Source organism: Bombyx mori, chromosome 1 (assembly GCF_030269925.1).
Source record: "Bombyx mori chromosome 1, ASM3026992v2".
Classification (NCBI taxonomy): Eukaryota; Metazoa; Arthropoda; class Insecta; order Lepidoptera; family Bombycidae; genus Bombyx; species Bombyx mori.
In genome coordinates, this window is record NC_085107.1 from 2,679,835 (window position 1) to 2,701,884 (window position 22,050).

The 22,050-nt window shown below is 37.9% G+C and overlaps 1 protein-coding gene across 2 annotated transcripts; it reads right to left on the reverse strand.

Annotated features, from left to right (window-relative positions):
* Nucleotides 1-1,198: 1,198 nt before the first annotated feature.
* On the reverse strand, nucleotides 1,199-21,641 carry LOC101739801 (transmembrane channel-like protein). 2 transcript variants are annotated; one of them, XM_062676104.1, is made up of 14 exons: nucleotides 21,603-21,641; nucleotides 20,544-20,621; nucleotides 10,276-10,435; nucleotides 8,727-8,898; nucleotides 7,752-7,896; nucleotides 7,273-7,377; nucleotides 6,374-6,562; nucleotides 5,354-5,586; nucleotides 4,849-5,040; nucleotides 4,417-4,665; nucleotides 2,982-4,335; nucleotides 2,308-2,904; nucleotides 2,025-2,238; nucleotides 1,199-1,950 (listed from the first exon to the last, which is right to left on the reverse strand). In XM_062676104.1, exons 1-14 carry the CDS (start codon nucleotides 21,612-21,614, stop codon nucleotides 1,253-1,255), a joined length of 4,398 nt encoding a protein of 1,465 aa, XP_062532088.1. In that variant the 5' UTR covers nucleotides 21,615-21,641; the 3' UTR covers nucleotides 1,199-1,252. The 2 variants fall into 2 exon arrangements, with proteins under 2 accessions (XP_062532088.1, XP_062532120.1); XM_062676136.1 differs by lacking the exons at nucleotides 20,544-20,621; nucleotides 21,603-21,641 and adding an exon at nucleotides 11,417-11,537.
* Between the last annotated feature and the right edge of the window lie 409 nt (nucleotides 21,642-22,050).

The following is a 22,050-nucleotide window of genomic DNA, read 5'->3' on the forward strand; positions in this document are numbered from 1 at the left end:
AAGAACCCTCATCATTATTCTGCAACAAGTGAAGTTCTTTCTCAGGATTACGAAGACGAAGAATTTCGGAAGAACTCGGCTTACGATCAAATATTTACCAGTATTTCTCCTGAATGGTCTAATACCGAAGCAGAAAAGCCACAAACAAAATTCTTCGAGCATTACAATTTAAATCAATTTTGGGATCAATCGCCACGTAAAATTTTGTTGCCTTCAGATTTTCAAAGCAGATATAGAAATTATACGTACTCGAATGGTATTGAGAGTGGTTTGACGAAAGAAATATTATTATTTCGACCGACGCAAGGGATACATTCGTCATTCGTTTCGGAAGTTAGAATAAATGACGATAATAATAGTGAAATATTAGTATATCGACCGACTATAGCGTCAAGCGAATCAGTATCTGCACATTTTTTAAATAAAAAAAAAACATTGCGATCGTATTTTCCGACACGCAGTTACAAAATACATGAAATTTTCGAAAATCCTGATTACGGCCACAAAACAGGACTAGAAACGGTAAACGATTTTTATCATTTCAAACAAAGAAACTTTAAAATAGCTCATACGGACTATGAATTATCAAAAACAACCACGCTGCCAGAAGCGGACATGAATTTTTTGAAAATAACGATACCAGAATCTATTAACAGAAATACCGAAATAAGTCGTGCAAAATTCGAGGCACGCGCGTTACCCGTTGTCGCTTTTCTTAGAAGAGCAAATAGTACTGCCAGATGTTATACTTGCGGTATGAACAACACTGGACTAAGTAACGAAACGTGCTTCGACATCTTTGAAAGAGGCGATGAGAGCGAAAAGTATTTAATGAGAAAATATAGGACCAAATGTAATGGTAGCACGTTTATTGGGGGATGTTTCAAGAGATATTTGGATGTTGGACACGATTATAATGAACGAGGATGTCGAACTATGCCCCCCATGATGGGGAAAAGTTATGCCTCAAAGAGACTTATGAGTTTAGAATATGTACTGCACACACAAACTGATGGGTGTGTGGGGAGTCCCCATGCCGTTTTGACGCCATTCAGTCGTGCGATATCGTTATTCGTCAGATATTACGTTTGCGTTTGCTCTACTAGATATTGTAATAAGGCAACTAAGAACTCTTCTTATTTTTCTCTCTATATATCGATGTATATTTTACTATATTTATTCATAAAATAAAAGAGCATTTGTGATTAAATAAAGTATAATATTTGTAACTTAGTTAACGTAAGTTCTACATTCACAGCGAGTACTGAAATTTATGTCCTTCTTCTTGTTTTTTCTCTTTTGGGAGCTTAATTTCTTGTATACTATCAACGCTACTCTGCCTTCTGAGTGACTTCAAGTCGGTGTTGTTTTTGTTCGTTTTTTTGTCCTTTTCTTTTTCCTCAATTTTTTCTATTTTAGATAGTGTTTCTTCATCACTTTCAGTAGTACTTATGGTTATGACTGGTATTACAGATCCAATGGAATCAGATTGCTTTGACTTCGTACTCGATTCTGATGTTTGTTTCTTACAAATCCTCATATCCTCGCGTTGTGCAACAGTTTGTTTAGGATACGGTTCTGGAGCTTTACCTTCCTCAGGTTTTTCAATATCTCCGTACTGCGGATCTTTCATTTGCTTTTCGAATACGGCTTTCTTTTCTGTTTTATTATCATTTTTTACTTTCAACGATTTCCCGTTAACAGTTGTTTTGTTTTCTTCACTATCATTTCGCTTAGCTAGTACAATATTTTCTTTTGCTTTGTCATAGTGTGCAACTATGGTTATATCTTTTGCTTTCAATACTTCTTTGGGTAATGTTTCATGAAAGTCTGTATCGGTTTCGTCATCAGCATTGTTAAGAGATGGCGACATATTATCTACTTCAGATACTGCTTCTACGTCAACTTTTTTATCTAAAGCCATTCCAACGATTTTCGCAAAGATTCCACCTGGAAATTACATTTTATTAGAAAATATAAAAATAAAACAAAATAAAAATTAATAAAAAAGTATATATTTATACCTTTCTTTTTCTTCGAAGGCAGAATAATCTCATCGCCAGTTGATGCTTTACGATCGTCGGAATCGATGGATTTGCTAAATGGCAAAGACGGTAGAGCCTTCTTCCATCGAGCAAAAGGAGTATTATCCATTGCTGATGACCCAGCGCGTCTTCTTGTATCAGCCAGTTGGAACATTTTTCTTCGCTCCTCGGTTCGTTCACGGCGAAGTTGAATCTGTAAATTTTTTAACTTAATAAAAGCCGTTAAAAACTTACAAATTTATGTGAATAGATATGAACTTGCCTTTAAATCGTTATTGGCTTCCCTCAAAGAGTTAGTTAGCGATATCAAGTAATAAATTATAAGAATTAAGAGAACCAATAAAGGTATGACGATTGCTGGAGATGCTATATATTGTAATGCAAAGTTTAATGTAGTTGGTAGCTTCTTTTTTATTTTTTTGGTTAGGATTTCGGAAATCCTGTCATATTCAGAGAAAGGCCCACAATGCCAAGACGGTTTCACCCAAACAATAGCGTAGCCGACTGGTAGAACACAAAGAAACAACATGGTTAACAGTAAGGCCAAATAGAAATTGTTGCTCTTTGAAACTCTGAATACGACTTCGTGGGGCACATTGCAGGTCATAACAGCCCACGAACGTAAGTACATCATGATCATCAATTTTACTACGTTCAGAACCACAAGGCCGGGTGAAAAGAACATTCCCATCCAAACCATTCCTTGATTATTTATTAAATGTAAAATATTCTCGGCGATCTTAAAGTCCCCATACTCCGGAAACTTTTTCTCCAAATCCCAGCACCAGCAGCGGTTCATATATCGCACAAACAGTGCCCGAAAGAAGTCCATAAATAAAGCACTCAAAAGTACAAATACCTGAAATAGTAAAATAAAAGCTTGAACTTTTTTCTTTTTGATATAAAAATTCAAGTCCAATTTGTAAAATTACTCACTAAATCCATCATAGTTAATTTAACGAGTTCTTGTCCGAACATGGTTTCCCAACACAGTTTCAATAATTTCTTTTTTGTGTCCTTTGTCAAGTTATAAACCTTTCTATTGTTTTGATCGGTATACACCATGTCTACGATGGTCATATTAATCTGATTGTCTCGCAAATAGTTTAGCGTACTATATTGGCATTTGGTTACGTAACAAATTCTCTCTACTATCGTAAAGTTAGATATATAGGTGACTTGAGTAACGTTAAGACCTCCACAATTGACTGTGCAGTTGAAAACCATATCAATGTTAGGATATACATAGACGTTTTCTACATCCTTATATGTTGTTGTTTCGCTTATTTCTGTAGGTGTGAATGGTTCAGTTGATATGTATATATTAGTTGTAAAATCGTCAATTAATTTATTTACTTGAGTAGTAGTATCAATCTCCACGCTCTCTGTGATGATGTCCGACATATCTTTACTACTAAAATCTAATGTACTAGATGTTACATCATCAAAGCTTGTTGTTGTGTCGGTAATTCCATCGGGTGTGCTTGGTGTTAGTTCTGAATCGGTACTCGGGTCATAAGTCACGTCACTTGTAATAGATGTCGATGTAGTTGTTTCGAAATCTATAGTTTTAATTTCTTCTGTAATTTCCGTTTCTAAGCTTTCTGTTGACGAGAGAAACGATTCAGTACTCACGGTATCTGTTATTGTTTTCGTGTTCTCAACTGAAGATGATCCCGAGCCTGCTTCCTCATATTCATTGTAATCGATATCTGAAGTTTGATTTGGCTTATTGACTACAACCGGTGGTATCAATAGTATTATTTTATGTAAATTTTGTAGTTGTTTTCTATGTAATAATATACTCTCGAGTACCGTTGTTTCGGATCCATTCTGCATGTCGGTTGAAATGGAATATTCGTTTTCTGTAGCAGAACTTGAAAATTGTGATTCTGTCGAATATTCAGCATCTGCTTCGTCTATGGCAGTTTCATCTTTAATGCTTTCGTTTTCATTTGCATATATATTTTTTAATATTATTGCACGCTCTTGTCTAGTAGCTTTGGTTTTACTTTTGTATATGTGCAACGGCGAATCTGTGTCATTCATTATACTAAATTGAAACGTTATCTCCATATTACATGACCCACATATAATTCTTTCTTCAAAGCATTCGCTAGGCATATTGGTGGCTAATACTTCAGTCATATTCAGTAGTATTTCGGGAAAAGCTGTCGCATTCATGTCCAGCTTCGGCTGTAAGGAGTCTAGATCTTTGCTCATGCCATCGATTTTGTTGAACAAGGCAAAAATCAAAGAATACAAATTCAGCAAATTAAGAAGCATTATTCTGGAAAGGAAAATTAATAATTTAAAATATTGTTAACTAGGTGTGCAATCATGATAAGTGACAATGACGATAAGTTTTAACCTTGCCAATTGTAACCTGAGCTGCTTCCTCGGGTGGTAATGCTCCAAGAAACCAAGTAGCTCGAAGAAAACCGGAAACGTAATCGAGATACCAGTGACGACTATCGTGGTCTTATTCTCGCACCACCAGCTGCGAACTTTCTGGTTGTTATCAGAGCCCGTCACAACATAGACTACCGCGTATGCAGACACAGCAAGTAGGATGATCACACACAGATTGACGAAGACACGAAGAGATATAATGCGCCAGCTGCAACCGAATTCAGGCACGAGTTATTTAATATAAATAAATATTTTCATTTTTCTTTGAAAGTCAGTTATAGTGTCAGTGATAGTGCTCAAATATAAATACAGTTATGCTCACGAAAGAGACTGATCTAGAGTTCGTAAAAGCAAGTTAAAAACTAGTTGTTACTCAGCTTATGTTTCTTACTTTCTCAAGTCTTTCTTCTTCTCAGCTTCTTCAAGTAACGCTTCTTTGAAACCGAGTATGATCGATGCTATGCGATTGTGTGCTGTCTCTGTGTTGCCTATCATGAAATCCCATCCAGTGAATAGCTTCCACGAGAATATGCATTCGTCTTCTTTCTCTGATAATTTAGACATTCGAGAATTTTCTGCCATTCTAAAAAAAATATGCAAGAATGTTTTTTGTAATATTATATATGGGTAGGTGAGAAAATAGTTGGAGATCTATTGCAGTTGTTTTGTTTATATACACTGCCCGCTACTCCCTTCAAAGGTTATACGGTTTTGCGACCTGCTTTTAATTTATTAAATCATCATTTATTTTACGAAATTGAATTTTCCTCTGTGTCCAGTTCTTTTTTTCAGGAATTTTAGTTTCAATGCTTTTTTTTTTGGTACCATTGGAATTGTCGTGTCGCATGATTTAGAATTATTGAAACTTGTACAACAACGGTTGATTTCGAACTCACTTTCTAAGAATAGCCACGAAGCTATAAATGTAAACAACGAGGCCGGTCAGGAAATAGGCGAGCGGCATCCTGTACTGTGGTCGTTCCAGGTTGCTGTAATAGCCGTAGAATATTGGAGAGTATTTCAGTACACCTTCGAACTCCCAAAGGGTCAACAGCTTCGTAGAATTGCGTATTTCGTCCTCCATTATTATCTTCCTTTCGCCGTCTTGCAGAGGATCGGCTGTTAGATACTAGAAGAATATGGCAATTTGTAATTCCTTACTATTTACTGGTGGTACGACCTCTTATTAGACCGCACGGGTAGGTACCACTTCCCCACCTATTTCTACCGTGAAGCAGCAATGCGTTTCGGTTTGAAGGGTGGAGTAGCCGTTGTAACTATACTGAGACCTTAGAACTATATCTCAAGGTGGGTGGCGCATTTAGGTACGTTGTAGATGTTTATGGGCTCCAGTAACCACTTAACACCAGGTGGGCTGTGAGCTCGTCCACAAATCTAAGCAACAAAAAAAAACTGGTGTGTAATGCTGTTATTGGGCTATATGTAAAATTTACTATAAATTATAGATATAGATTATAGTGCTCATTAGATTCTGGTAAAAATTTACTTTTTTTACGATAAAACCAGTACCGCTGCGATAACTTTGCATGAAGTACATGGTCATAAACATAAAGCACCGATCTTATAATATCAAATGTTGGATTAGGGTTCGCGCTATTAATTTTAACAAATTGATCATGCCACGGCGTCGTGTGTTCGGCCTCCCGATCCTTTAGGACGCCGCGTAGTTGGCATTAAATGTGTTAAGCGTTTGCTTGCATTCAAAACCAGATAAAATTGCAATTCCATATGTCCGTCTGTGTCTTTACAATTCTTGATAGATATATTTCGTAGTGTATTGCTTTATTTTCTGACATATTGATTCAGCTACCGGATTTATGTAATAAATTTAAGCACCGTACTAAGCAAACAGATATTTTGATTCGCGACATAAACAAGGAAATAACGGAACCTACCTCTGGGACTATAACAAAGACGAGCAGAATGAATCCGATAACCAGGTTAACCCAAAACAACCAGCGGAGGAACGTGAAGTATGATGCGACCACCGAGCCAAAATGCGATTCGATTTCTTTGATCCGTAATTCCCAGGGAATGAGTAGATTCGAAGTATTTGCGGCTTCACGTTTCACTTGTTGCCATTTCTAAAAGTAAACAAACGCCAGAACGGTCTTGTTCTATGTTAGTTATCTCTAGTATTATAGTGGAAGAGGCTACAATGTGCTTAGTGCGAGTTTTTTAACGTAACTCAAATTTATATGCAGTTGGAACTAGCGGCACCGAAGACAAAAGTTCCAACGGCATACAAATTTAGTCTTTATATTAAAAGGTATTTTTTTGTTATCGTTGGACGAACTCACACTTAGGTGAGCACCTTGCGTTAAGTGGTAGCCATACATCATAATATCAACAATGTAAATGCTGCCAATCACCTCGAGACATGAGTTCTAAGTCTTAGTTTTTACAGTAGAACGACTGCCTCAACCTTCAAATCGCAACGGATTCAAGAATTGATTCAAAAGTAGGCAGGGTTGTATGCCACCGTGCAGGCTCATAATAAGGTTTTTTTTTTTTCATTACCTTTGTAGTCTGACGAGCATACGGCCCACCTGATGGTGAGTGGTTATCGTCGCCCATGGACTTCAGCAATGCCAAGGGCAGAGCCAAGCCGCTGCCTACCAAAATGCTAGGCAGCGGCTTGCTATACTAACACTTGTTTTTAATTTTACGTTGCTATAAAGTCACTCCAAAGTTAATAAAAATTATTTTGTGGACTTAAATCTACCAAAAATTTTGTATTCTTAATATCACTGTAATTTCTTTAATATCGGTTTTTCAAATTTCTATAACTCACCGCAGCCATAAGTATATTGAATCTGGCGTAAATATCCTTTGTACACTTGGACTGCGCCAAACGCTCCTGAAGTTGGCCTTCGTGTCGTTTGATGTACGTTTTAGCCTAAAATGAGGGCACGACTTCAAATTATTACTATTAAAACAAACGAAGAAAGTCAGCTTGAACTAGTAAAATTTCCAGATTTGTCCCAATCTAAGTTTCAGAGTATGTACAAATGAGGCCATCAGCGCAAAAGTGGCCTAAGCTTACCATAGTTAGTATGTAGGCTATTAGGTTTGAATGAATTTGAATTTGAGTAGGCAAAAAAAAAAATACGCGGAAAAACAATGTTTACAAAGCTATCTGTTATCTATGGGTGAAACTATGGATAGGCCGGTTTTGCATCCCAATTTATTATATTTTAAATAAATTCCATTATACGTCATACTTTTGCGCTGATGGCCTTAAACAGTGGAGGCCAGTAAAATAAGGGATACCTGGTGTACAATCTTAAGTTTTCGTCTCATGCCCAATGGTTGTTGCTTCACCGAGCCTAACACTTCTTTATGCAGATGAATGTTCTCGAAGATCTGCTCCTGGGTTACGATCGTTTGCTGCACTTCTTCCATAGAAATGGCCGTGCTGGGATAGAAAAAACATTTTTACTAATATACCGATAGAGTGCGTTTACGCCAAGAAGCAAGTAGTGAAGATAGTTGTTGGATGTTAAAACTTATTTGTAGTAATGAATCAGCCGGAAGATTCGCGTTAGCAACTAGTACTTTAAGAGCACCAGAGTATATTTTTTTAAGTTATGTTAGTTGTAGAAATTGAAAATTGTTTATAAAAATATCGGCTTTGTTTTTCCACGTCCTCTTTACTCAGAAACGTATGGTTCAATTTGGGTATAGTAAATTAGGATAATAAACTTAGTGGAAGAGCTAAGTTAGTTAACAAAGCTAGAATATAAAATATCTTAAGTTTAGAAATATCGTTCCTTTTTTTGCTCTGTTGCTAAAGATTAAGATAGCACAAGGATATTATTACTACAGATAAATGATTGGAAAGTATTTGATTGTGTGTTGAAGTGATGGAATCGCATACATAAATTTTCTTTAATAATAGTCTAATACTTTATTCCTGTGGTTCTATTCTTACTGGTGGTGGGACCCCGTGTGAGTCCGCGCGGGTGGGTACCACCACCCTGCCTGTTTCTGCCGTGAAGCAGTAATGCGATTCGGTTTGAAGGGTGGGGCAGCCGTTGTAACTATACTTGAAACCTTAGAACTTATATCTCAAGGTGGGTGGCGCATTTACGTTGTGGATGTCTATGGGCTCCGGTAACCATTTAACACCAGGTGGGCTGTGAGCTCGTCCACTCATATAAGTAATAAAAAAAAAGAAAAAAAACTGTAAAATTCCATTATGAGCGTCTGAAATTGTTGTGCGAGACGCATTCAGAATTCCCTTACTCCCCAGAGCTGGTTGTGAAAACAGAAGACCGTCGCCGCGGCCTGCTCTCGTCGTTCATGAATGGTGACGATGGTCTCCTGGTGCGACCCTTACGGGACCTCCTCACGCTGGCGCGGCGCTGCCGTAGTACTGCGCTCAGGCTCGCGGAATAAGTCTCATCATCAGAGCCGTCTGTGAGAGACAGTTTAGACGTTATGTTGCTTGATAAAACACACACGATAAAGGCCTTGTTTGATTATGTGAAATTTACACTACAGAATTTGTTAAATTATTACAGAAAATCACTTTCAAAGTAATGGCTATAAATTCTAGAAATATATCTACAGTAAATTTCTCCTTCAGAGATTTCATAAATCAAAAAGCCTGAGCAGACGCGAATTCTTCTATAAATAATAAATTCAAGTCTGGCTTAGAGCACAAATGCGACAAATACTGACAGTTTGTCAAAGAATCTTAATCGGTCGAGTTTCAAAAACAAGGCCAAGGAACAAAACGAAAACACATTCAAATATAAATGTGATGTGATTTAAAGAAGGCACTATAAAATATTTATTAAATGTGAATGTATTGTGAAAAGTTTAAAAAACAATAGTAATAACAGTGCAAATGAAATCGGCCAAAATTGCATTGCATTTTCATTTTTCTTTAATTGTTTTATTTTTCTTCAGTATATGAGTTTTTGTGTATTCTGAACTGATGTTTTAAATGTAAGTATTTCATTACATGGGTTAGTGCAGTAATATATGATCATAATAGTATTTTTCTTCGTGAAAGTCTACGGGAATGAATTTACATTTGCTACGTTAAAAAAACCATAATGCATTAAAATATTCTTCTCAGTCTTCTGAATGAAATATTTACTTTAAAGCATAGAATTGTACTTAAAACAAAATATTCAAAGCTCGAATATGAACTTGAAAATTTCTGTGCACATGAATAGTGCACATAATATAGGCAAAAATCTTCAATATGTGTACTTTGTTAAACACAGTTAAATACGCGGGAAATTGAGGGTTAGGGTTAGGTTCAGTCCGAAAGGAATCGACATTAACTGTCTCAAAAATATCGTTTTTTTTTATTTATTTTTAATAAGGAATGGTGCTATATGAACAGCTTGTAATATTCTCAAAGATGTAGGTAATATGCAGCGTTTCTTTGATCGAGCCGCGGTAATAAACAAGTCCGACGGCAGCTTATCCCTTTCCTTCGAACATCGCTAATTATATTCCCAGTCTATAATTTTTAACAATTACGATGCTCTCATAATAAACCGCATTATAGTTTATGAGACAGTAAAAATGAAGCCATACTTAAAACTAAATGGGAGGATGAAATTAAAAAAAAAAACAGTAACCATTTTATAGTCTTCAATGTAGTGGTAATATTTATTTTCTTTATTTAAACCATCAAAACAACTGCTTAAACATCAAGGCTCATATAGCAAGGAGTCAGACTAACAAGACTTTTTGAAACACTCTATACTGAATAAGGACTAAAAATATATAAGGCATGATTTGCAAACGTCATTTGATAACTCATTATACTCACCTCCACCTGTTGGCGAAAACCTAACCTCAGTGATGGGTGTCTCTGAGGGCAGATGGAATAGGTTAACTCCCGAGGATGTCATGTTACCAGGGTCCGCCCACGTCACCGATAACCGGTCTATTGAAGGCTGCGGCGAGGTCGGAGGATGATCAGACGAAACCTAAAAAGTAATCCGTAGAATGTAAACAATTATTACAACTTACATAACTAAATATAGTTATTGCGTTTTTTACCAGATAATTGTTCTATACAGTTCTATCTAGTTCATTCTATAAAATAAAATATGTATTAAAAAATATTATTATCATTATGGATTTATTTATTTAAACCTTTGTTGGATTTTTCTGGACATAAATTTATAAAGTGAAGTAATTACTGAGAAAGATTGTCAAGATCCTTGGTATCTTCTCACAGAAGAATGATTAAAACCATAAAATTAAGTAGACGATCTGTATGAGTCGTTATTAAATAAATAAATAAAAACAGAATAAAGACATCAATAACCTGTACATTTTCTATCCGATCGAAATAAATTGTTATTTAATTTATTACATTACCGGGCCTTGTTTTAATAATTTAAAATTTAAAATTAATCGTTTAGTTTGGGTGTTTGAGTCTTTAACGTGACATTTCTGAAGCACATGGGTTTTTTCTATATTTTTCTAGCAGGTCAAATTAATAATAATGATGACACAAGACACCCCGCGGCGAATAATACGCTAATGTTTTTGTTTGTTCAATTTAACTTTCATTACTTAAAGAAATTTTGAAAGGACCGTAATTATTTCCATTTATTTTTGATGTCAGATTTTAATTACCACCGTACGTTTTTATATTGCGTGTTTCCATTTCCTAAATAAGCACCAAAACTAGCAATTTATGTGATTACGAATGCTACGAATTAACACTTTAATCGGATTGGATGGATTCCTTGAATGGAAAATTAGTAATTGGAGCCAAGGGAATTTTTTGATACGATACCTCCGTGGAAATTGAAAATTTTCATGACTGCATAACAATTCGAATATTAAGAATTTCTTTTTCGGAGAAACCAATTTTTTTATTATTATTTGAAACTATCAACTAATATTCTAAGATTTTTTTTCTATGTAAAAAAATATATATTTTCGTGAGCACTGACCGATCCTGTCCGTCCTGTGATCGGGGGAACAGCAATCAGACTGTGCTGTGGCTTATCAAGTATCGACTGAAGTCAAACAAGGCTCGCCGCACACCACACAATAAATTAAACGATTTACGACACCGATCAGGTGCTTTGCGAACTGAACTTAATACAAACTGATTTTTGTCACGCATTGCATCCCGTCATCAAAAGAAAAAAATAATCTATTACAACTGTCACATTTGAATTAAGAATTCCTAATTATCATTGTACTTTTACAAGATAATTGTTTTATGACATTTCGAACTAAATAGCCTAGTTATAAATATGTTTCATATTCCGGGCTACGATAAAAAATATGTTTTTATAGCAGTTATTATGAGGTGAGCCTTAGGATCGTAAATTAATATACAGGGCGGCTTGTTATTGGGAGGTGCGGTAAGAAATAACTTCAACTTTCGTACAGACGCGGTCGAAATTGATTGAAATGGACAGTTTTATTTTTAAAAACATAATTTGATTTTAAGGCTCAGATAAAAAAGTTAATTTTTCAAAGCAGGCAGCAGCATTTTTCTTTCTATACTGATTTTTAATCTGTGGCCACTATGTTAGTTTGAAAAAAGTTTCAATGTTCATTTTGACTTATTTTTTTATTGGTCCAGGGTCCCATATCAGATCAACTGAATATGTTGAGGCAGTACGAAGGATACATAATTTTTTCTTTTAAAATAATGTATTTATATTTACTTTATCGTAGCCAGTTTAGGTATAATGTTTAATCTCAGAATCTAGTTATCTTTTGTGATTGTCTTATCAAAATTGATTTATTCAAATTGTCTATCTAAATATTAATTTAATTTTATGATTTTTGAAAACTAAAACTCATACCATTTACACTACTAATATTTAAGAACGCAAACTTTTTTTTTAAAAAGTTCTTCCTGACGAAAATGGGATGATAACTGAAATGACAAAAACCACAAAATTGCCGTTAATTTCGTGTCTCAAATAAAGGCAGCACAGCCTTTAGCCGGCATCTCAAGATACAGTATCTATCTTACTTGAAATATCAGATATATAGTATTTACATTACGTAGTATAGTATTTAAGACATTGTTAAAAAAAATATCCAATATAAAAAAAGAAACGAAACGTGTCTCTGTATTTTTTTTAGAGACAGTCAAATTAGCTGTCTGCGTGCGCTTCTGTAATTCATATTACCTAATGATATAATAGACTTATTCACGCGAAACATTAATCTTTGTCCTGACTCGTGCCAATAAAAGCTATTTCGTGTAATTCTTTGATTATTTTCATTAAATGCGTAATATTTTGTTATGTTGCTGTGATTCGAATGGGAAATTTTAAACATTGTCGTAGACAATGCTACTCTTAGTTACTAGCGCTAATTAATGTTTGTAGAAAATTTTAAATTTAATGGGATTGGTATGGACTGGTTAGCATCTTCTTTTAGCTAAGCTCCGGGAGCTCACCTACTTACTTATTAAGGCGAAGCCAGAATAACCCCTAAAGTCATGTGGATAAGTTTTTTTTTTACTTTTTTATTGCTTAGATGGGTGGACGAGCTCACAGCCCACCTGGTGTTAAATGATTACCGGAGCCCATAGACATCTACAACGTAAATGGCGTCATCGACCTTGAGATATGAGTTCTAAGGTCTTAGTATAATTACAACGGTTGCCCCACCCTTCAAACTGAAACGTATTAACGAAACAAGCAGAGTGGTGGTACCTACCCGTGCGGACTCACAAGACGTCCTACCGCCAGCAAACATAAAAAAGGCAATAATAAGAATCATGCATTGAGATTTGAAGGATGGGACCGCCTCTATAAAACACTGTATTGTATCGTAGATGAGTGAATGAGCCCACGGAACTTCTTTTGGTAACTAGTTACCGGAAACCTAAGCTAACAGCATGTTATGAAATATCACCGCCATTTAATAATTATATAACGGCTATTCTTTAATACGGACCACGTAACTGCTACGCAATGGAATCAGAAACAAACAGGATAGTGGTACCCTTCTATGCGAACTTATAAATCGTTCTAGCACCAACTATGATAGGTACATAAATTATTAATTTAATAATTTTCTTCAGCCAGCTTCAATTTTCTTCGTCCAGATAGAAATGTACCTTACTTGATATTACTCGTAATAGGTTTGTACACGACAACATGAATGAGGGCATAAAATGGACGGCCCCATGTTGAAACCTGTTGTTTTTGAATTGAAAATTAAATTAGAATCTTCAATAGCAGTGGAATGTCGTGACAAGACGTCATCGACATAGAGATTCAGTGACTTTGACGCTGATTAACTTGAAGGAACATACAGGGTTGACAGTGAGAAAAATAATTGTAAAACATTAAAACTTTTAAAAACGAAAAATTAAAAATATAATGTTATTAATGAAATTTTAAAAACAAAAGAAAAATATTGTCTTCCCAATAAACGGGACGAATATAAGACTTATTTAATGGTAATTGGTTACCATCGCTCATGGACGTCAGCCATGTTAGAAGCACAGCTAAGTCGCTGTCTAGCGCTATAGGTTATTCCTAAAATTTCTATTCACTCCCGCAATGCTGGAGCGGCAGTTCGTTCCGAATGACTCTGCACCCTCAGAGGCCGCATTCCACCAATCGGTGGAAGAGAGCGTAGCGAACCTACTCTCCTCCCCGGTGCCACCGTTGGGAGATGATGTTTTCATCACTCCCAGTGAATTGCGCCTCTCCATCAAGCGGATGAAGAGGCGCAAGGCGCCGGGTGAGGACGGTATCCCCTCCCTCGCATTCTTCCACTTCCCTGAAACGGTCGTGTCATACATGACACGGCTGTTCAATTCCATTCTGTCCACAGGACACTTCCCGGGAATTTGGAAATTGGGCAAGGTTATCGCCTTGCCCAAACCCGGCAAGGATAGGAGAAATCCCTCCAGTTACCGTCCGATCACCTTGCTGTCGCATGTGGGCAAGTTGTTCGAGAGGCTGCTGCTGAGAAGGGTGTCGCCGCACATCCTTCCCAGACCCGAGCAGTTCGGGTTTCGCAGCGGTCACTCGACAACGCTGCAATTGGTCCGCGTCATGCATCACTTGGCGGATCGGTCCAACGCGCGCCAGTACACGGCCGCAGTCTTTCTCGATATCGAGAAAGCCTTCGACCGTGTCTGGCATGCGGGACTGATCCACAAGCTGGTGCAGAACACGGACCTCCAGCACGCCTACGTGCGACTGCTGGGGTCGTACCTGGAGGGAAGATCCTTCTTTGTCGCGGTCGAGGGCGCCAAGTCGTCGGTGCGCCCAGTCACGGCCGGAGTTCCGCAGGGAAGCGTCCTGGCTCCACTCCTCTACGCTCTCTACACAAACGACATTCCCACGCTCGAGGGTAACCTCCAAGCGTGGGAAGTAGACGTGAAGTTGGCGCTGTTTGCCGACGACAGCGCCTACTTCTCGTCATCCAACGTCCCCTCTGCGGCCATTTTGAGGATGCAGAGGCTCTTGGACTTACTGCCCCAGTGGCTGGATCGATGGAGGGTCGCGGTCAACGTGGGGAAGACTGCGGCTATCCTCTTCGGTCCGGTCCGCACAACAGTCGTCCCGGGACAGCTCAGTCTCCGTGGCGCTAATGTCGAGTTTAGGTCCAGTGTCCGGTACTTGGGGGTCGATATCGACCGGAGTTTGAGGATGACCGCCCACGCCAATAAGGCGTTGGCGGCCGCTCGCTGTGCGAGATTCCTCCTCCGGCCGGTGTTGGCCTCCAGGTTGCCGGTCAGGACTAAGCTCGGCATTTATAAGACGTATGTCCGTTCCCGTATCACGTACGCAGCTGAGGCCTGGTATCACCTCATCCCGCAGGGTATGCGGGCGAGGTTACAGGTCCAGCAAAATCTGGCTCTTCGCACGATAGTCGGAGCAGGGCGTTACGTCAGAAATGACGTAATCGCCCGGGATCTGGACGTGGAGTCGCTCGAGGAGTTCATCCGGAGGCTAGCTCGTAATCTTTACGAGCGGGCTGACGGTGGATCCCACGAGCACCTCCACAATATAGCTCCCTTGCACGCCAGACCACCTGATGGTCGGGCGCTACCAAGGGAGCTACTGGAACCCCCGGCTATGGTAAGATAGTCGGCTTAACCGGAGTGATATGGGAGTGCTCATAATGAGTGCCCCCATGGGACTGAGCTGTCCACACTCTTCATCTCCCCCCACACTGTTGGGGTGCCCCCCTATGGGGACCCATTTTCCACCCCCGTTGGGTGGACCACTCCCCCGTCTGGGGAGTGTTTCATATCGGTCCCTCCCCGCGATGGTCTTCTCCTTTTGGGGAGCCCAGAACGGGTGAGCGCCAAACTAGTGCCGCGGCTCCTCCTCTGGTTTGTAGAGGTGGGGCCGCGGCATGGGGCCGGTGGCGGGCCTCACGGTTGCTGACTGTTGTCCCTGTTGTATATAGTAGTTTAGTTAGTTTAGTTTAGTTGTAGTTAGTTGTAGTTAGATAGTAAGGAAAAAAAAAAAAAAAAAAAAAAAAAAAAAAAAAAAAAAAAAAAAAAAAAAAAAAAAAAAAAAAAATAGCATTAGGAAGCAGAGGGCAGCAGCCGGCGCCGGGGTGCGTCGTCCGCGGGCATCACTCCTCCTGCATCATCAAGCCCGTCGTATTAAATATATGTATGTATTTTTGTCGATGCGAGTGTGCCGAAGCACGCTGCGAACAGCCCCCCCCCCAATCCAGTCTTGCATTCATTTCACCCCTGCCCTATGTGGCAGGGAGCGTCTGCCCGGGTAGTGGGGCTTACCCCGAGGCCCGCTCCGTGCCCCCGTAAGGGAGTACGACGACCCCGTAATAATCTATTCACTCACTTAATTGGTGAGGACAATAAGATAGGATTTTAATGCGTTTTCATACCTGACCCTGTGGACCGAATGGTAAACAGTCGATGTCGCCCTAAGCAAGTCATTTCGGTTCCTCCCGATCCATTAATGGTGCTTTTAGGTACCTCAAGCATTGGTCAAATGAATTTCCTTCGCAGAATTTACCACCGGATCGGAACGCAACCTATTGAGAAGATCCGGTGAGAAACTCAGTGGGCTGTGTCTGTGGGTTACTTCACTCGTCGAGCCTCTCGCACGATAACCGGTCTTGCGCAGCCTACATTCAGCGGATTTTTACTATTATTATTTATTTATTTTGTATGAGAGTGCCTGCTGAAATTATCAAAGTGATTCCGAGCACCCACCAGGTTAAATTCTCTGAATTCGTGCTGATTTGTTGAACCCAACCACCGACATATATTTTCGTGTTTTATTTCACCGAAACGAGCCATGGATAGATTTCCTGATAAAATTACTGAGGAAATCCTAATGCTAAATAGAAAGGGCAGGAAAATCACTATATTTTTTTAAATAAACTTTGCCCCAAATGAAAATAAATGTACGTAATAGGTTTCGTTTCTTTATAATGTTAATACTTTTATAGCGTAATAAATGTAAAATAAATTCAGTGGATTTAAATTTTTATTTGGTGCATGCGACATCCCTATCCAGTCATTTCGTGATTAGCACTCCACCCCCAGCGTTAGGTTGCAGCATTGTAATTAACGACAGATTTCTACAAATTTATCTTGTTTTAAATAAAGTTATTTAACGTTTAAGTAAACGTTATTTATTTTAATCAAAAAAAGGTTTGCGGCTTGCCAACTTTAAAAACATAACTTTTTTCTGAAAACAAAATTTGTTGTTTTTACTGTTGTGTTACTGATTCCTTAAATGACATCATTAAATACGATCGATTACAATTATTTATGTTTCACCAAGCCTTTTGCAAGCTTCGGTGTGAAGACGTTTGGCTTTGCCTATGGCATTCCTAATGTCCATTAAAAATAGCGAACACTCATTATCAAGCGGGCCTTATGTTCGTCTATTATTTTCGTATATTTATGAATTTGGCAGATCTGTAGCAATAAATACTTAATATATAGGTACATATTCGTAAACTAGAGATCATATGACAAATTTTCACTTATACGTAACTGAATTGTTGGTAATGAGATTGATTAATAATAAGCGCGCATAAGGTCGAAAGATTAAACAAATTATTTAAAACTTTCAAAATCCTATATTAATCTAATTTGAATGTCAGAATTTGTCTGAGCTAACTAACGGAGTGACTATCAACTGTGAGGCGAGCCTGGCTTCAGAAGGAGAGTTGGCCTAGTTTAGAAGTTGAAGTTTGCTTTTCGTCTATGATTCGGCTTTCGGCTAGGGTATCTAACTACTTACCTACTGACTTTTCTATAATATTCGCCCACAATCAATTTTAAATAAATCTCGTTTTTCTTTTGCGACATTTCAGATGCTTACTATAACCAGAAGTGTTTTAAAAAAAAACTTTGATTTGTTTATTCGGTCTATATAAGTAATATAATGATTTGAATTTAACGAGTTCATAACTACAGAATTGTTATGTTTGGCAATTTTATAGTAGTCAAAAAAAAAAAGATTCAATCAATATAAAATAATTCACTTCCACAATAGATAGAAAGTCTTTAATTCATTTACGCATACATATTTCCCATTGCAATTTCTCTTTGAGAGTAATTAATGCAAATTAAAATTATTTATCTCCATATATGTATGTATATTTTTTTGTTTGTTCTGTACGTTTTACTTGTACCGATCTAGATCAAGGAAAATGTATATCGACGCTTGAAACGCAAACGTGACTAAGCGACAATGCGTGAACTTTACAGTAGAATAAATTAAAGTTGAAATACCTGAAAAAAAAACTATTTTAACGAATTTTTTTTTTAATGCTTAGATGGGTGGACGAGCTCACAGCCCACCTGGTGTTAAGTGGTTACTGGAGCCCATAGACATCTACAACGTAAATGCGCCACCCACCATGAGATATAAGTTCTAAGGTCTCAGTATAGTTACAACGGCTACCCCACCCTTCGAACCGAAACGCATTACTGCTTCACGGCGGAAATAGGCGGGGTGGTGGTACCTACCCGTGCGGACTCCCAAGAGGTCCTACCACCAGCTGTAGAATCTAGGTTTAGGATTGAAATAAATTTAATAGACCTAGAAATATTTTTTTTTGCGCATCGAATATGGTTATTGCCTATCATTTATATACAAAGCAGTTATTGTCGCTTAGTCACGTTTATCTTTCAAGCGTCGATATGTACCTAATAAAATATGATTCTGTACGTTCCCATTGCTAAAGGCCATTCAATTTTCAGGTTACGTAAAGCTAGTGTTACATTTCGTCAATTAGCGGCACCCCGCCGCGCCTATTGGCTCGTAATTAATGCATTATGATTTAAAAAAATAACACCAGCCCCGAAAACACAGTGTTTGCTTAAGCGATTCGGTAATTGCGTATCGGTAATTTTAGGTAGTGAGATGACGTATGTATCTTGAATTCTCATTAGAGTTGATAGCCGCATTGGCTCACGTGTTGTAAGCTATCAGAAACAATAAGCTGAATGTGTCTTATGTCGAGGTCACAACTTTTTCTTCTTCTTCTTTATTCTTTCAATTTTATTGCCCCAAAATATATTACGTAAATAACAAGTCTCGTCATAAATACTGTAACATTTTTTTTTTCCAACTTTTATTTATATTTTGAATTTGGAAAACGTATATTATTTTAAAAACTTCTTTCGATTTTGCGCCGTTCCACATATTTATTAGTGTTCATTATCAAATTACAATATGAAATGGGGCGTTAAAGAAAATAGGATTGCAGTGATCGCCTTGCACAAAGTGGGTATGGAGCCGTCGGTCATATTCCAGACACTTCAAAGGCTTAGTAGTATCAGCCGTATGTTAGAACTACAAAGACTGTTAATGCTGATAAAGCTAGAATTCGTCGAAACCCCATCAGGAAGTAAAAAATCTTATCGCGAGAAACGAAGATTTCTGCTACAACTCTGTCGCGTTTTATAAAACAAGATCCGAAGCTCGGTGCTTATCGTCGATATACAGGACATGGCCTAAATCAATCTTTACAATTAAAAAGAGTGAATCGATCAAAACGCCTTCTGTCGCGATACGCAGGTGAAAGGCACAGAAATATCCACTTTACCGATGAAAAAATGTTCACGATTGAAGAACACTACAATAAGCAAAATGATAAAGTGTACGCTCACAGTTCTAAAGATGTTGCTCAAGTGGTCGGAAAGGTAAAACGTGGTCATCATCCTGCGTCAATGATGGTTTGGTGGGGCGTGTCTTATCAAGGAGTCACAAAACTACATTTTTGTGAAAAAGGAATGAAAACTCCAGTCAAAGAGTATCAAGATACATACAGTCTTGGATCATATATGTATTAAGTATTTATAAGTCGTTCATTCGTGTGAATGACGATATGAGGGAGCGAGGAGTGGGTGTTGAGATGACGGCTGATAGAAGAGAACGGAAGAGAAAAAATAGCCGTGCCGACCCCACCTGGAGGGATAAGGTGGAGAATAAAGAAGAAGTTCACTCTTGTCGGCTGATTGTCGATGAATTATTTTATTTTCCATACCTGTTCGCCGGCAGTTTAGGGGGCATTCCATCCAAGCGGTAGGTGAGCTCACAGGTTGAAAAAAAAAAAAAAAAAGGGTCAACCTCAGAGAATTTGCTAAAACTAGCCCCAGCAAGAGCAGTGCTTCGCTGAACCTACCACCGGATTGTAATCGCGACCCACTGAGAAGATCCGGCGAGAACCTCAGTGGGCTTGTGGTTATTAATATGTTTGTTGAGCATATCTTCCCGCCAATGCTCACGTTACGAGATCCAGACACGGCATCTCTCTTATTATTCATTAATTAAAAACGTCCATTTCAAAAGCCAGTCCATAACTGTACATAGAATCATTGATATATTATTAAAATTACCAGTTAAATAACATCAATTAAAATAAATAAAAGCTGTAAGTGATTAAAGATAGTAGATAGAAGATAGAAGAGTGAAGAAAGATCGTAGCCTAAATTTGTTTGTTAAAAGTCCTGAATTATCGGGCAGGCCAGATTGTTATTGTTAATTGAAATATTAGTTGAGAATCATACTCTTACATGTTTATTGTTAACTCAATTAAATACGCAATTTGTACTATGAAAAAATAATGTATTGGAATTACCATTGGTGACAACTCCATTTTGGCTTCGCCTGAGAGTTTCGGTCGAGGCTCCAGCTTCAGAATACCACGCTCTTTGCTCTGTAATGGAAAATCTTCTTAAGGATTAAGTGAAACAAAGTTGATATTTACGTAGCAACTAAATAAATTTTATTCAGAAACCATCAATACGGCTTAATCAACAGCAGTCAGTGAAACTTAAGAAAAAGAACACACTAAGGTATACGGTACCTTTTAGTTTTGTCGGTTTAAATACTGTTAGTTTATTAATGCCCAAATGACAATACAATCGTTGTTCTTACTGGTGGTAGGACCTCTTGTGAGTCCGCACGGGTAGGTACCACCGCCCCGCCTATTTCTGCCGTGAAGCAGTAATGCGTTTCGGTTTGAAGGGTGGGGCAGCCGTTGTAACTATACTGAGACCTTAGAACTTCTATCTCAAGGTGTGTGGCGCATTTGCGTTGTAGATGTCTATGGGTTCCAGTAACCACTTAACACCAGGTGGGCTGTGAGCTCGCCCACACATCTAGGCAATAAAAAAAATATCGTCATATATATTTGTTCATGGAATACTAACTTTGTATTATTATTAGGATTATTATTATTATTCACAGCGTTTACTTCCGTGTTTGCTGTCTTTAAAAACTGTAAAAAATAGCGTGTCTTAGTAAAGATAACGTTTACCCGAAATTATTTTATCTTCGACTAAATTCATCAATAAAAGGGTGCCTTTGAAATACTTAAACAGCATTGAATAATAATTTTAAGGACGTCTGTGATGTATTATATAAAAACGTAAAATTGTTGTATTGCATCGTTTATTTTTTATTTTTTCATTAAGCCACGCGAACATCCCTCCGATGAATTGTCATTAAATTGAACATTAAAACAATGTATAAAATTGTATTCCGATAATCTGTGCATTAGAATTTCGGCTATCAATGAAAATAGTAGTAGATTGGCTTAAAAGAACAGGAAGCTGATTACGATTTCAAAATTCAATACAAGTCCCATTAAGTTTTTGCCTATTAACTTATCACTTTATTAACTAGTTAGGAATACCTTAGCGTCCATGGTGTGTCAGGACCGGTGGACACATCCAAACTGCCACAGCAACTGGTGCTGAGAGCTGAATGGCAGTCGCGTGTGACTACACCCTCAGGGAGAACAGCACAACTACAATAATTCGAATTGTCGCGTTTTATACAAGGAGGCTCGTACCTCGGGGACCATACCGTGATAATATCACGAATTATCCGAACTATTAATTTGATTAACGTGGCGTGTAATACAATCCTTTTTGTTGTAGATTATTCATTGAATCGAGGACGTATTTCTGTGAAGGCTTAGATTATTGAAAATAACATTTGCTTAGTCTATTGTTAAAAGGAAACTAAGTTTGATCATTTTTAAATGTAGCTTTGCATGTCTCTGTTTATACTGTAAAATGTTTATTCCTTATTCGTCTTTTGGTCCTTATCTGACATCATGTGTGGTCGGCGCAAAATGT

What these genes read in the sequence shown, in the direction of transcription:
- LOC101739801 (XM_062676104.1), bottom strand. An exon ending in AATTAACTATGATGGATTTA is followed by an intron (nt 2,905 to 2,981) that starts GTGAGTAATTTT and finishes TTACTATTTCAG; the next exon opens with GTATTTGTACTTTTGAGTGC. An exon ending in GCCTTCGAAGAAAAAGAAAG is followed by an intron (nt 1,951 to 2,024) that starts GTATAAATATAT and finishes TGTAATTTCCAG; the next exon opens with GTGGAATCTTTGCGAAAATC.